Source organism: Acipenser ruthenus, chromosome 3, assembly GCF_902713425.1.
Source record: "Acipenser ruthenus chromosome 3, fAciRut3.2 maternal haplotype, whole genome shotgun sequence".
NCBI lineage: Eukaryota > Metazoa > Chordata > Actinopteri > Acipenseriformes > Acipenseridae > Acipenser > Acipenser ruthenus.
This window is the reverse complement of record NC_081191.1, coordinates 81,255,835-81,273,175: the sequence shown is the minus strand read 5'-3', so window position 1 is coordinate 81,273,175 and position 17,341 is coordinate 81,255,835. Positions and strand designations below refer to the sequence as shown.

Here is a 17,341-nt window from a genome sequence, read left to right as displayed (position 1 = left end):
TTCTATCTGTAGTCTTGATGATGGCTTTGGAAGATGTCTGAACTGTGACCGATGCTAATGGCTGTTTTACAGAGAAAGGGAATGCAAACATCAGCAAATAGCAGTATATGCAGTAGTTGGTTTGGTGTGAGTGGATGATTGATCCTTTTAATTCTGTGTTGTATGCTGCGTTTTTCCACTTCAGAATCGTTGTTGCAGCATGTTCCACTAAACAGGATTGGCACTGCAATTTCCATTCTGCTCATCTGTATGACAGCAAAATATCACCAGATTCACAACAAGCTATCTAAATTACTGTGGGGAAAAAACGTAATAGAAAAGGGACTCTGTACTGGCCAGTATTGTATTCCTATACAAAACCTAATTAGGTTGCCAAGGCAAAGTCAGTTGCTCTGAAAACATTTGGGGTAAAATGAAGAGAAAGTGAAATGTCTAATGGACTTTTTGGTTGATTTTAGAAAAGTAATGCATTTTCTGTTTATATTGAGCTTTAAAAAAAAAAATAGTAATACAATTCCCAACCCTTTTACTGCTTCAATGCCACCAGGCTTATCATCTGTGCAGCAGAGACAGCTGTAGGGTACTCTTGCTTATGTTTTCAGATCTTTGGAAAGTCTCTGAAGGTACAACCTATATTCTCTCCTATACTGTATACGGTATGTCCACAGTAATGGAAAATATATTTCTGCGGTGAATATAGTTTGTACTTTCAGAAACTTTCCAAAGATCAGAAAACATAAGCAATTAAAGTAAACAATGATAATGAGGGATTTTAAATATATATTGATCCCTGGTATGGGGATCATTGAATCATCGGGTAATTTGAGAGGAAATGTTTCTGTGGGTGCTGCGGCCCCCCTGCGGTCCCTGGCCTCCAGTTTAGGAACCTACATGACACAAGGTGGATTAGTTTGGTGGTCTCATGGCTATTCCTGATTTTTTTAAAATGTTTTATTTATTCACAAAGCCTTTTTACACAAAAGTGGCATTTACTGAAAAGAGAATTAAACCCTTTTGAAAAATCTAAAACAAAACAAAACAAAAGAATAATAGCAAAACAAGCGTCCTTGAAATCAATTCCAGAGAGGTTTTTTTCAGTGGCTTGTGAATCTGATATTAACTTGAATGCTTGGGTAATAACTGTAAATGTCTTAACAAATCAAACAATATGCATAGCATAACAGTGTATGATTTTCTCTCCCAAGATTAGCAGTGTGTTTTTTTTTCTTTTTAATCAAAACTGTTTTGAATTACTGCAGGGTTATCAGTGTACCATGGTTTTATTGCATGGGTTTATCAAATCCATATATCTGTCCATTGCACCCATAAACCCATGCATTCTTTGTAAATTACATTAACGCTACCCAGCAAAGCTTTAATAATGTGACACAGATAAGGTATTTAGCTAACTAAACATTCTGGAGATACCATTTGCAAATTCCCCCGTTTGTGGCTCAGGTGAGATATGAATTGATCCCAGCTGAATTATCTGTTGCTGAATATGAATTAACAAAAGGGGAATATCAATGACAAATGCAGATTGACTTTGAGGCAATCAGCGAAGTCAAAAATTGCCATAGTGCTGATTCTGTATACAAGTATCTGCTTGTTTTAATTGTTCAAATAGTGTAGTTTTCCTTTGACATCAGTTGAATTACATAACCAATCAATGTTAGCTGTACAGTTTTGCAAAGATGCAGGTTAGTAGTTTGAAATGGATAAATGTCCCACCTTGTTTTTTCAAAACACGTAGATCCCAAAACAATTTAACGTATTGTTTAGTTCACAGCCCTTTTATTGCAGCTGTGTAAATCATGACTAGGACATTCATTAAGAGCATAATATAATTCCACAATCAAAGTTACCTTCAAAATACCCAAATTACAATTGTATCAGACATCATACGTGGGTATCATCAGGGAAAATGAACCCTTTGTGTCAGTAATATTACAAGGCTGCCATTGTCAAAGCTTCATCTCTCAGGCAACATTTTGAGGTAGTGATTTCATTTTTGTAGGGTGATGTTATATTATAAACCCTGCGTATTGGTGACCTTATCATTCACACCTGATCTAATATGGCTGTTATACTGAGGTTGTATGATCTTTTTATTTATAATACTACTGTCCTAAAATGTATAAACCTAATTTTCCGAGGAACTAATTTCTCTGTATTTATGTTGTATATATTAATGTTAAAGTGGGTCAATAAATCACTCCTGTTTATGTCTGCTGCTGTTCAAATCATTAAAATAGACCCCTGTGTCTTCACAGTTGGTACTTCGGTACTTCGTATGATTCTTTCAGTCAAGTTCCATGACAATTTCAGTACCACAACCTCTGTCCATATCAGTGAAACAGGTCTTTTTCATATAGGATAGGCCCTATCTATTTTACTTCACGTTTACAGACCATTCAAACACCATTATCCTTACATTATTCTCCCAGGTATACTTTTTTCTTTTTTTTTCACAAAACCTCCCACTTGTTGTTTAATTTTATGTAGTAATACAAAAACAAATAAAATGACAAAAGTTTAGACTAGAAGTCTTTCTCAATGTCTTCATTGATTGGCTGTCAAAGAAATCAGGATGATGGGTAGACTGTACTGATAAAATGTATAAATCATGGCTAGCTCTAATATGGGGGGCAGCAAAGACAGAACTCTTTAAAAGACAATACAATTTTACATATAGCGGTATACAGCATTCACCAACTCTAGTGTGTAAGTTACTTACAGCAATTCCCTTAAAAGCAATGAAATAAAAACAACCAGGCAAATACATTTGAAGATGTTCTCTGGGGATGGTATCTGTATCCCTGGAGCAGTAAGGAGGGATGAGGCTGATATTCATCATGTAATTACTGATCCTTATCCAGCTAACAGCAGCAGACAAGACTACACCAAGCCATCTGTTTTTGCACCATGATGGCTAAATACATATATGGTCAGCCATTCCCTGAATCAGATCTAACATGGTCAGCCAGTCCCTAAATCAGATCTAACATGGTTAGCCAGTCCCTAAATCAGATCTAACATGGTCAGCCAGTCCCTAAATCAGATCTAACATGGTCAGCCATTCCCAAAAGCAGATCTAACATGGTCAGCCAGTCCCTAAAGCAGATCTAACATGGTGAGCCAGTCCCAAAAGCAGATGTAACATGGTCAGCCAGTCCCTAAAGCAGATCTAACATGGTCATCCAGTCCCTAAAGCAGATCTAACATGGTCAGCCAGCCCCTAAAGCAGATCTAACATGGTCATCCAGTCCCTGAATCAGATCTAACATGGTCAGCCATTCCCTAAATGACCCTCCATACATCAATGTTCCCAGAGGTTCTGAAACCAGTATGTGCATTAGAGATAATTGAATTCTGCACATTAACCAGAGGCCTTGGGGAATCTTTTTTGTAACTAGCTGATGGACAGGATGATGATTTGAGCATCAAAACAGAGGTCTATAAGAGTTATAGATCAGAAGCAAAGCAGAGTCTCTGTGATTTAACCGGCAATGCCTTCACTCTTCATTACTTACAGGATATACAGTACGGTATAGTAGGACATCCTCAACCAGTCAAAATCACTAAGCTTCTGTATCCAGTTTACCAGTCCAAAATAATTAGGCTGAATATTGCTTCATTATATAAAAAGCTGTGGTGCAAATGATTTGTCAGTGCACAATACCAACTTCTTCATACTGTACGTCTGTTATAAAATACCTAAAGCACAAATACAAATATGAGTAATAGGTCTGTATTTGTAACTTTTTTTTTTTCTTGAGCAAAGGTGGATAAAGATTGGACATTGATAAAATGAAATATCAAAGTCTGACAGGAGTTCTGTGTCTATTATAACTGGGGATCATGCCTTTGCTTTGAAAACGTCATGTTATAACCGATTGCTGTATAACTGATGTAGTGTGAAATTGTGAGGTTCCATTTTATTATACACAACGCTCATTTATTTGTATGCAAATCAGTCACATTGTGTGTCATCACCATCTCAGCAAGCACATATATATATATATATATAATCTCCATATATCCAATTGGACGCCAATTTTTCTTTGCTTTTTAAATAACAAATCTTTTATTTCTGAACACAATACATTATGTAAATGTAGAATCGTGTACTTGAAGTGTTCCATATTTAAGTGTCTGTCAAATGCATGACTATTTAATTTTACACATTAATATAAAGTTACTATAGAAACCAAATGTTTTGGAGTGAGTTTTTTCCAACAGTCTACCAATTAAGATGCATTTTGAATTTTTGAGTGGTACAGTATATTTCTTGAAGTGATAAGATGGATCAAAGCAGTACCACTAAATTGCTTCTGAGAAGAAAAAGAAAAAACGGGAACCAAACAAAAAGTAAGCAGAAAATATAAGCCTATTTTGCATTTATTCAATTCGCATGTGACTTGCTTTTCTGTGGTGGCTCACACAGCTGTATCCTGCAGCTGGCGTGGTCCTTGTGTTTCTGCAAACGTAGTGTTGTTCCATTACTCACAACATCCTTGATCTGAGACAGGGAATACATGCAGCTCAGTATGACCTCACGTTCATGGTAACAGGCAATCGGCATGAGTGCAGTAAATAGACTGTGCGTGTGCCTTTCAGTGAACAATAAAGCTCAACGATAAGTTATGGTAGGTGTGTTACATTGTCAGAAATATAGTTTGCATCCGTATTGGAGATCCATCTCTATTTTTGCCTTGATAGAAGATAACCTTGGTTTTCCTGTAAGAACCTAGGAATGATTAATAGATGCACAGTACAGCACAAACCTATCATTCATCTCTAGTAAATGGATCCCTGGCATAAAAACTACCTGGACAAGCGAGTGTCTCTGAAAGACTCACTGTGAAGGCCGCATTTGTTAAATGGAAAATGAGCAGTTTGGGACCAATTAATCCTTCACTTCATTGTTGTCAGTCCTGCTTTTGGAAAGATGAAAACAGTTCTGTACTTTTCAATTCTTGGTGGTGACTTATGTAACTATAAAAGGAGATGCTAGATGATTCTGGCTAAATTTTAAAACTAGACCAAATCATACAATGTTGCAATCCTGCAGAAAAAAGTACTAGTCTCTTTGTAACTCCTACAGCCTTTTAATAGAACCAGCAATTATTTATATTTTACATTCTGTATTGAACTACTTTTATCAACGCCAATAGCTTTTGGGAGAAATGTCCACATTTTACTAATTAATAGAACAACATAACTTGATAGTATTTGAAATGAAGTACAGACTTGACATGTTTTAATATTTGTATTTATTTATTTATGTTTACAGGGAAAGAGACTCCTTGAAGCTTAGTTCATAATGCCTCAGTTTGATTTTATTATTAATGCATGGGGTATATTGCATCCAAATTGCATGTTTGTTTACGTGATGTTTCTTATTTCAGGGAGCAAGAGTACAAAACTCTGCCAAGAACCTGGGAGTGAGGGATCGTACGCCACAGTCCGTTCCAAGGTAACAACTACAATATACTAGGTGACATCATCTGAAAGTGAGCCTTAGAAACGTATGCACACAGTACTGCAATTTGTGTCTGTGCAGTGTGTTTGTCATTCATTAATATGTATTTCAGGATCAGTTTTTAGATGGGCAATAAAAGCAGGGCACCAGGAGCAGGGATATCCTTGCTGTATTCTGCAGGGAAGTATTCTGCTTTTTTTTTTTTAATCTGTTTTGTTCTAGACCATTGTTGACTTCTTTGGCAACAGTCTAGACCTTTTTCATGAGTTTAATAAATAATAAAACAATAAATCACGAGTTGTATAATACAGTAGTAATTGAATTGCAATTGCTTTTGTATCTGTAGTCCTCAAAGTGGTGAGCAGTATACTAAAATGGTACTTTCCATTGTCTGCCTGTCCTTCATACTCCATAACTCACAAACTAAGCAGGTTGTGGAGGTCATTGTCACACAGGAAGACTACAAACTATTTTATTTTAAATATACACACCAGGAAAACTTCATTAAGTTGGAACAGCCAGCTAGTTATCAAGAGAGACTTGTGGGCAAACCTGTGACTTCCAGGTCAAGGTCCTCCAGGTCATGGTCACAGAATACCAAAATAAAAGTTGTTCAGGGTAGTTTAATCTGGACAGAGATGCAACTTGTTTCAGACTTGGTAGTATAATGTTAAATAACTATGACGGCTCTTGAAAAAATAAAAATAATTCTTCGTTATGTTGAGAGCACAAGATAATTTATCTCAGGATCACGTCCGTTTTCTTGAGATCCTGAGATTAAACGTCTCGTGATCTCGACATAACAATAAGGCAGCTTGTACAGGACAGGCGATCTTCAATAGTAAACACCAACTTCATAAACAATTATACTTCCATCATGTTATTTTCATTGTATTAATGGTGAAGTGACATATATCTATTACACATATAATGTTTAAACGATAACTGGTCGTCAAACATTACATGAACCAACTCACAAAAATATATTACAGTACAGTAGAACGTGCCATAACCAATTTCTTTGCTTCCAGGGGGTTCATCGGATATGTAAAAATATTGTATCTCAGAGGGAGTCTAATATGTATAATATACAAAGAAAAACCGTGAAATTGTTACAAAACAAAGCACTGCAATAGAGAAAGTATGCCACAGTAATGTTTCTGTCCTTTGGATGAGACGTAAAACCGAGGTCCTATTGTAAGTGACTCTGCAGCCACAGCAGTTGCATAGTTCACCCCCTAGTCGCTCTAAGTTGCTTTATTTAATTTTTTTTCACCGTGCGTGTTAATGTGAACAAAAATAAAGTGTGCACTCAAACTGGCATACAGAATTAACTTATTAGTAGGATACAGTATAGCCTATACAGTATTAGATACAGCAGCAGTGCACTTCTAATTGAAACCGAGGTTTACAAAGTCTGTTGCGGTCAGTCACAAATTTAATATTGTGTAACTACATAATGCAGTGCAAATGATTAGTTTTATTTGGCTTTTTAAAATGTCTGTTTCCCTAATATTAATGATCTTCTTAACCATTACCACTTTGAAATCAGAGCTCTCCAGTTACAACCAGCCTTCAGTCGTAGTTCTGACCAGGTGCTGGTGAGGTCAGGACTAGAGTCTTGAAAATGCTCTGTTCATGACCAAGTTTGACTGCGGTCAGAAAGAAGACAGTCTATTTAGAACACACATACTGTAAAAGACATGTGCACCGTGCATTCATCTGAGATACTTCGATATTAGCTTTTTATTCTTGAGAATGCCCAACTCAATTGCAATGTTGATAATATAAAAATAGGTGAGTGGGTAAAAATAAATACCTAATTATAGAGGTTATGTATTCAATATTTATGTATCTTAAGCTGGATTGCAAATAACATTGAGACATCTAGTCTATATGACTTATGTATAATACTCATATACAGTCTAATTTCATTATAATGAACAGTAGTTCATGACAACTTTACATTGATCAACATTTAAACTGAAAACAGTAAAGAAATTAAAAGAATAAAAAGTACACTTACATGCTGAATACAGTAATTACATGCCCTTTCTCTTGAAAAACATATCCAGCGTAGATTGCTTCATATTTGTTGTGCTTTTCTCAATGCACGCTGTTACCTCCTCACGCCTGTTGCCATGGTTGCAGTTTGTGTGAAGATGTCAACGGTTGCATACGTCACACATGAGTCGCACTACAATAGGTTATCTATGAATCAGCCTTATCTTCGAATTAGCCTACCAAGGTCTTTGTTTTCACTGAGAGAATAACACATTCACACTGGAGAAAGTTCAGTGTCAGTCACTACCGAGATCGTTTTATCCGGGTCGATTTTCCAAAAGTGATCGTTCTGATAGGGCTAATTTCCGGTTCTTGCTGCTCGGATCATTAAAGGGGGTTTGTTATAGTGAAGTTAGACTGTAATTTACATTATACATTTCATTTAACTGTCTGTTTGCCACACTCTACATGGTGAACACCTGCCAAGGGTTCAAGCAACTACTGTATCAGGTTGTTATAAAGCCAGTGAGCTAGTTCAGTGTAATACTGGTTGTTCCATCCTGAACAGTAACAACATGATTCATGAAGTGGGTGAATCATCACTGTGGAATGACTGGTGTCAAGAGAAACAAATTAGACTTGAAGGTCATCAGTGGAGAAAGGGCTCTAGAAATTGCTAGTCTTATATAACAGCCTGCAGGCAGATATATGACTTCTAACATGGAATACCAATATAGCGTATTGTGTCATGGCTTTTGTTAATATACAGAAGCTGCAGTTCAGATATTAAAAACAAATCATATTTCAAGCATCAAGTCAAAATCTGAATAAGTTCAATCTTAGTAATTATTTAAGTAATGACTTTGCTGTGACATGTTATGCGGTAATAATATAACTCCAGAGGCATTATTTAAATGAGGGAGTTATGTTATTACCAAGGAACACGCCACAGTAGTGTCGTTATTACTATTATACTGCAGTTGTTTTTTTATTTACCTTTGTTTGTCTGAAATAATCAAAGTCCACTGAAAGATTACATTTTTTGACACAAGGACTTGTATCCATGAGTAATTGTCAGTAAGCAGTAGATTTAGAACAAGCGTCACTCATTAGTGTCTCTCAGCTGTGCTTTCCGTTATTGAGAAATAAGACTGTCTGACCTCCATAGAATACAATGGGAGAGCAGTGTCCCCTTGTTGTGTTATGTACATGCATAACTGAACAGCTTTGACCATGCACAGTCATAGTTCATGTTTGTCTTGGTTTATTTTTAGGGTCCTTCATTTTAAAAATGGGGACCCTTATGCACTGATCATGTCTATCCATCTGTCTGCCTGTCTATCTGTCTGTCTGACTCTACATGGTGACCTTTTAGGTTATGTTTGATTATTACGTGATTATAAGGACCCTCTGTATATGCATGCACTGGTACTAATTAATTAAAGCTAGCTACATTAGTTATTTACTGAATCTGCTTGTTGGTACTGTCCATTACAGACAAAGCAGTTGACTACATAAGTTAGCTGCTTTTATAATCTGTGTGTATATATTGTATAGATCGTTACAATATATAGATGTTACGGGCCAAGCCCGAAATGCCTGACTTTGGGCAAAGCCAGAAATAAAAATTAAAATAACTTTTTTCTGACTTTGCCCGGGCAAACCCCGGTCTGCCCACTGCTTCTCGGGCAGAGTCCGAATCACTGCCTCTGTTCTTTCATTCCTGTTCTGAGTGACAGGCAGACCTTCAGAACAAGGAATTAAACATGAGAAACCTCATTGACACTTGCGTAGTACCTCGGCAACAGCCGGATAGGAATCGAGATATATATATAAAACCTACGTCACAGTTCGGAACAATATTACCGGAACAAAAATGAACATGAGAAACCCCATTGATATAAAAAGGACAGTATTATTAATAACAACCAATAATAATAATAATAAGGAGTTGTATTGAACGTTCTAATCAGAGTTGGAGAGCATCAGCGGAGTGACTGAGAGTGTGCGTGCATATCTAGATTTTAGATGTGAGTGAGTGAATGAGTGAGTGAGTGACTGACTGAATGAGGCTACTCAGGTAGGCGGGTCAGACAAGCTCTTCAGTCATAGCTCTGTCTGTCCACATAAAATGAAAGAGCTTCGAAATTAATTTCGGACTTTGACTGGGCATTGTTGGGCACTCCTAGATCTGTCCGGGTAAAACCAGGAATGGAAAGATCATTGTGATTCATTTCAGATTTTGACTGGGCAATTCGCAAATTGCCCAGTTTCCGGGGTTTGTCCGTAATGTGTGTATGTGTTTATATGTGTGTGTCTATGTATGTATCTATGTGTATGTGTATATGTGTGTGTGTGTGTCTATATATACAGACGTGCTCAAATTTGTTGGTACCCCTCCACAAAAAATAAAGAATGCACAATTTTCTCTGAAATAACTTGAAACTGACAAAAGTAATTGGCATCCACCATTGTTTATTCCATATTTAATAGAAATCAGACTTTGCTTTTGATTTTTTATTCAACATAATATTGTAAATAATAAAACAAATGAAAATGGCATGGACAAAAATGATGGGACCGCTAACCTAATATTTTGTTGCACAACCTTTAGAGGCAATCACTGCAATCAAATGTTTTCTGTAGAGACTTCTGCACCTGTTAACAGGTAGTTTGGCCCACTCTTCCTGAGCAAACTGCTCCAGCTGTCTCAGGTTTGATGGGTGCCTTCTCCAGACTGCAAGTTTCAGCTCTTTCCATAGATGTTCGATAGGATTCAGATCAGGACTCATAGAAGGCCACTTCAGAATAGTCCAATGTTTTGTTCTTATCCATTCTTGGGTGCTTTTAGCTGTGTGTTTTGGGTCATTATCCTGTTGGAGGACCCATGACCTGCGACTGAGACAGAGCTTTCTGACACTGGGCAGTACGTTTTGCTCAGAATGCCTTGATAGTCTTGAGATTTCATTGTGCCCTGCACAGATTCAAGGCACCCTGTGCCAGGCACAGCAAAGCAGCCCCAAAACATAACCGAGCCTCCTCTATGTTTCACTGTAGGTATGGTGTTCTTTTCTTTGAAAGCTTCATTTTTTCGTCTGTGAACATAGAGCTGATGTGACTTGCCAAAAAGCTCCAGTTTTGACTCATCTGTCCAAAGGACATTCTCCCAGAAGGATTGTGGCTTGTCAATATGCATTTTAGCAAATTCCAGTCTGGCTTTTTTATGTTTTTCTGTCAAAAGTGGAGTCCTCCTGGGTCTTCTTCCATGGAGCCCACTTTCGCTCAAAAAGCGACGGATGGTGCTATCAGAAACTGACGTACCTTCACCTTGGAGTTCAGCTTGTATCTCTTTGGCAGTTATCCTTGGTTCTTTTTCTACCATTCGCACTATCCTTCTGTTCAATCTGGGGTCGATTTTCCTCTTGCGACCGCACCCAGGGAGGTTGGCTACAGTTCCATGGACCTTAAACTTCTTAATAATATTTGCAACTGTTGTCACAGGAACATCAAGCTGCTTGGAGATGGTCTTGTAGCCTTTACCTTTACCATGCTTGTCTATTATTTTCTTTCTGATCTCCTCAGACAACTCTCTCCTTTGCTTTCTCTGGTCCATGTTCAGTGTGGTGCACACAATGATACCAAACAACACAGTGACTACTTTTCTCCATTTAAATAGGCTGAATGACTGATTACAAGATTGGAGACATGTGTGATACTAATTAAAGAAACGAATTAGTTTGAAATATCACTATAATCCAATAATTTATTATCTTTTCTAAGGGGTACCAACAAATGTGTCCAGGCCATTTTAGAATATCTTTGTAGAATAAGCAATAATTCATGTCTTTTCACAGCTTCTTTGCTTTATTCTATGACATACCAAAGGCATGCAAGTATACATGATAAAATAGCTTTTAATGTCATCACTTTTCAGGAGGAATGAAGCATTATTTCAATGAGCTGTGAGGGTACCAACAAATTTGAGCACGTCTGTATCTTGGTTCAGGCTGTTCCTCTGCACCTGAACCAAGATGGCTGACAGCCACAAAACACACGCTTATCTTCTCATTACCTGGGTGGCTATTTGGATAAGGGTGTCTATTGGAGTGCAGGCACTAATTGGCCACTGTGAAAAGTGGTTCAATCCTGATCTTGCTTTATCCAGCGGCTCAGACAAGCCTCACATGCAGGTTTCGCATTTAACTTGCCTGCTAAACAAACGCCACCACCTGTTGTTTTCAGCCATGAAACGGGTAAGTCGAAATGTGTAGAAGCCAAGGTTGCTTGTGGGCTTGATTTGCCATGACAAAATATTTTTTTTAATGTTATTTTATTACAAATAAACACTAAGCATAACATAATGTCAATGATACTTAATTGGTTTAATTGTGTAATTTATTTTTTACTTGGAACAAAATATTTTAAGATCTTGAAAAATGAATGGAGGTGGGGGCGCTTATTGTTTTGACAGTAAAGCTGGCCGCTAATACAAATAAGGGCAGATAGTCAAGACTGGGTGCTATTTCAAGCATATACGATATATACCGTATATGCTGTATGATCACTAAATCCACACATTAATATACGCTGGTCTCATAAATAATCACCAAATAGGACCCTCTTTGCCATTTTATATCCTTTTTTCAGATGGATACACTACAGATTCACTGTTAGATGTTTTTAAAAACTTGGTAGACAAAGTTAAGATGCATTGCTGTTTTAGATCAATTAAATAAAACTAAATCGAAGGGAAAAATATGTTTTGTAGTTTATTTTCCCAATGGTACCTTGACTATTATTCTACAGATATGTTTCATTAAATGAACTGTTTCTGTGTCAATTTAATTGAGCTCTGATATCAATGACAAATTTGCTTACATAGTTAATTAAAAACTAATTTCACTAAGAATACAATTGTAAAATGCTTATGAAATTCTTAGCATATTTAAAATCCTGCAAATTACTGTGAATGAAATGGAAATAGTGAATTTTTAAAGTTTTTATGCAGGTCATCGTGACATTAGGGTAGGTAATTAGGCAGTCTGTGGATAATGTTTTCTGTGTATTCTTATTTTAACTACTGTAGATTGTACAAGCTCTGCCAGCCACCACCCCCTGATGGAGACTCATGAAGACACCTGCCTACGATTTCTGTCCAGCAGCAAACAGCACTTCAGAGCTCTCCAATAGTATTTGCCTGGAATATCCAGAGGATTCCAATAGTACTCACCTGGAATATGGATGGGTCCCATGACAGTCTACTAAAATGTTTCTAAGCTGACCCCCACCCCCTCTTTCTCCCTTTTGATGTTTTTTTTCCTTTCTCTTTTATTTTACTTTGTGTAAATAGTGAAATTACATGAAACTATATATACACACACATATTTTTATTCTGAAAAAATAATGTTACAGTGTAGTTTTTTGTTATTGAGCTGTTTAAAAACATTAGTTTTAATATTTTTCCCACACTCTCAAATCTCTTAAGCACAATACTCAAAGGCGTGTCTGACTTTGCGTGCAACTAATCACCATAAGCTTGTTGCCTTTCACACTGCAGTAAGCCATATGCGCACTTAAAGGTTGTGTTGGGAGTCAAAGCAAGGAAAGAGCCATATTCACCGATTCCAATAAAACATACACTATGATAAGATGCGTTCCGGAATATTATGGAATATGCCCTAAAAGTGTGATCACCAAGGGACTTTGAGGGTGTTGGTATTTAGCAGCAGCAGCTGTACTGCATAATACATGGTATTTACAGCCCAGATTGATTCTGCCCTTGTAGAGGAACACAAATAAAGGGTTAAACAAACTACACAGTGCTTAAAGGGTTATGCTATAGAAACTACAATACTAATAAAAACAATTCTAACCTGTTGTGAACTTCCAAACACCATGTACATTTCTTGTGAGCAGTTTTGAAGCACATGTTATAAGAAACATGTATTTTTCATTTTAAATTATGTTGTACCATACTAGGTAAGAACTGCAAACGAAAGTGAACAATGGTTTATTTAAGAGATTAGTCCTCCAAGCCCAAGTGGATCTTTTTTTTTTTTTTGTATTATTATTATTATTTCTTTCTTAGCAGACGCCCTTATCCAGGGCGACTTACAATAGTTACAAGATATCACATTATTTTTACATACAAGTATCCATTTATACAGTTGGGTTGTTACTGGAGCAATCTAGGTAAAGTACCTTGCTCAAGGGTACAGCAGCAGTGTCCCTCATCTGGGATTGAACCCACAACCCTCCGGTCAAGAGTCCAGAGCCCTAACCACTACTCCACACTGCTGCCCTATATAACACTATTTGTATTTCAAACAGTGTTATTCCTTGTCATTTTGTGAATTACCAAGCTATTGTATAATGTTTTTTAAAATCTTTATAGATATACAGACAATACTCAGGATGTAAAAGTTTTGGAGAGTTGAATATTTCTACAGCTGTTTAGGTCTCTTGTAATAATGTAACCTTTTTTAAAAAAAAAAAAAAAAATCTTATTCAAATACACAATACAGCTAGTGCTGTTTGGAGATTTTAAAGATATATAGTCTGTTAGCTGAGATTACCGAATTATATAAAGAGAGCAAATTTTTACAAAACATATATAATTGCACAATAAATATGTCGGCCTGTCTGGTATAACAGCCCTTCAGTTGTATTAAATTTCAAACACCTTATGAAGAAGACCAGTGTAAAGAAAAGTAAAATTGTAAAAAGTGTTAGTGTAGTCTTTAGGATGCAAATGAAAATAATTTATTTGGTTTTGTATAACTTCTCTGTATTCATGTTTTGAACTTCCCCATACCTAAACCCAGATATTCAACTGTATCTTTTACACAGTATTTCAACAAAACATTTCATATACCAGTTATATGTTAGATTTATTATTTTAAATGCAATTAAACCATTCTAAACAATGTGGTGTGGTGTGGTGTTTTTGTTATACATTTTACTTAATGTGCCTAATCTTAGTAAAAAATAAGCGGTTCCCTGTGGCTGGGAATTGTAAAAGCTTTGTATTCACGTTTCCAGGTAGAATAAAGCCAAACCAGTTTTTCACTATTGGAATTAAGCCACAGAAGACCCTGAAAGTGTAAATAAAGTTTTTTTGTTGAAGGGAAGAAACCAGAACTGGCTTATTCTCGTGCCTTTTGTGACCGCGGCTCATCACAGAGGCTTGATTTAAGTGTTACATGTAATAATTTTTCTGTTTATAAAAAGGAACCTGTTACCAAAGAACCACCAGGTTTAGTTTAGCAGCCCCTATTGTTTACATATTGAATGTTTGTTTGTTTGTTTTATATTAAAAATATCAGTCTGTGTGTTGCCAGCAAATACAGTATCCCATTATTTGTCACACATTTACAAACCCGCACTGCTGCAGGTCACACATTTACAAACCCGTCCTGCTGCAGGTCACACATTTACAAACCCGTCCTGCTGCAGGTCGCACGTTTACAAACCCTGTGAGTTCACAGGGGTGACAGTTCACAGGGGTGACAGTGTGGCAAGAATGAGAGTGGAACGCCTGTGTGAGACTGCAGCTCTAACTAACTTTAGTAAATGTAAACAACCCCAAGTCAAACCTGCTCAGTTTTCCAATGAAATACTGTAGAACTTACCATATGGAAAACAGAACAATGCTGTAAACGGACACCCAGAAATTACAGTATTTTACAATAAACCTGAGCATTATTGTGGGATACTGCAACTTTAATGTCTGGATTAGCCTCACTAATATATTTTCTGAAAGACGTCTGACCGCTGTTACCCCATGATATGTACTTACAGTAATCATCATTAGGACAGGACAGAGAAGGAGACACTTCTTCACACAGAGTGGGTGAGTGCATGGAATGAGCTGACTAGTCATGTGTCCGAGGCACCCTCTCTTGGATACTTGTAAAGTTTTTAGATCAATCAACTACTAGGAACCGGACAATCTTAAATGGGCCGAATGTCCTCCTCTTGCTTGTACATTTTTCTTATGTTCTTTTTGTTATATCTTCAAAGATATTTGTCACTAGGTACCAACATTTATTTATTTATTTATTTATTTATTTATATTAACCTTGGGACAGTCTGTGTGCAAGGTGTAAATTCTGTAATGGGGCTGTGGGGTTTAGGTGCAATACTGGTGTTTACTGGTCCCAACACACACACACATTTACAATAATACTGTACAGTATTACTGTCTCTTGCCGTCTTCTCAGCCTGATTCTGGATTAGATCCACGGCAGCTGTCCAAACCCCCTTGGTTCTCGGTCAGCTCTTAATCATCCTGGGAAGGTAATTGTCAAGAGTCAGGCATCCGTGGTTTGTTTACCTTTCTCTGGTATACATCTTGCTTCTGCACCAAGCTCCCCTGACTGAACCAACTCTCTTAGCTACACAATTCCCTTATGTGCACCAAGTCCCGCCTGTTAACCCACTGCTGCCAATCACTATTCAATAGAACTGCCGTTGAAACCTCGGTCTTAACTAGTACGAAACTCAGTACCTGTGTAGCCGACCTCCCAAAGATGTCTGCCGTAACCGGGCACTATACTACTGTGTGCGCCATCTTGTTGAGGTCATGTTCGTCAGTCAGCCTAGCACAGGCCAGTTTTTTCACCCTGGGGCCTTTAGGGGCTCTTATAATTCATGAGTGCAGAATTATTATCATCCTCCCCCAATCCCATTCCATTTTGACCTGCTAGTGCCAAGTGGTGTCCTGCCCTGTTCAACCTGATTCTAGAAGTTAATACGTTGTGCGCAGGGTTTCTCCTGTTGTTATAAGAGGTATAATTTGGGGCAGTTTGTGTGAACAGATGCCGACTGCATATCATACTTGAAAGAAATACTTTAGTTTGACTGGTGCAACATAGCAGAGCCTGCTGCTCAACAAATCGTTTCTTATTAATAATAAAAAAAACAACATTCTCATTATCCGAAGCAAAACGGCTACATAGTAATGTACTGCCAACACTAACCTCATATCAATAATACTGTTTACAAATAAATGATAAAATGTATACAAAGCTTTAAAACTTATCTTTATTACTTTACTGGAAATCCCAGGAATTTTATTTTTTATTCTAAAACTTTATCAGTTATTAGTTAAATGATCATTAATTTACAAACAGGAGTACATATGTTTTATTCAGTCATTAACATAGTGTAGTTCATAAACTATTACATTGTGTTGGATTTTAATTGGATGTTAGATAATTATGAAAAATCTGCTAATTTAATGTATGGGTTTAGTAGAATTTCAAATGGGTTCCCAGCGCTGGTGTTGAAACAACTGTTTAAATCTTCAAAATGATGTAATTCACCTTACTGTATGTCTGTTTGACACAGAATGTTAACTAGGGTTGCATGTTTTAAATGCAGTGAAAAACTCCACACTCAAATTAAGGAAACAACACTGTTTATGAACCATGGCAGCAGGGACTCCATTTAACCACATACTGGATGACTTTTTATTTATTTTCAGAGAAAAAAAAAAATGTCTGAGAAAATAAAAATGGAGCCTTCTTTCTTTTGACTTCATCCTGTAAAACAGCTTTTACTGTTGCCAAACTAAAACCAAATAACTAAAGTATACAGCAATTCAGGCTCTCTGAGGCTGGATCTCAAATTGTTTGTGTGTCATTTAGGAACAATTTTCTCCTTTCATAAAAAATAAATTACAAACAGCAGCAGAAAATATAGGCTACACCATCTTACTAGAGTGCACAGTGATTGTCTGATGGACATTTGCCTTCAGAATATAAGATTTAATAATGAATCCATATCTACAACGCAATATTAGAAGAAGTTGCATTAAGACTACATAATAGGAGTGTAGATTAAAGCCTT

At 36.8% G+C, this 17,341-nt stretch overlaps 1 protein-coding gene across 1 annotated transcript in view; it reads left to right on the top strand.

Moving 5' to 3' along the window:
* Positions 1-14,415, top strand: part of LOC117394402 (phosphatidylinositol 3,4,5-trisphosphate-dependent Rac exchanger 2 protein-like) — a 142,899-nt gene extending 128,484 nt beyond the window's left edge. The window contains exons 39-40 of the mRNA XM_033992638.3: positions 5,412-5,479; positions 12,576-14,415. Coding sequence (XP_033848529.2) covers positions 5,412-5,479; positions 12,576-12,621 — 114 coding nt within the window. The 3' untranslated portion in view covers positions 12,622-14,415. The remainder of the gene's footprint in view (positions 1-5,411; positions 5,480-12,575) is intronic.
* The last annotated feature ends 2,926 nt before the right edge of the window (positions 14,416-17,341 follow it).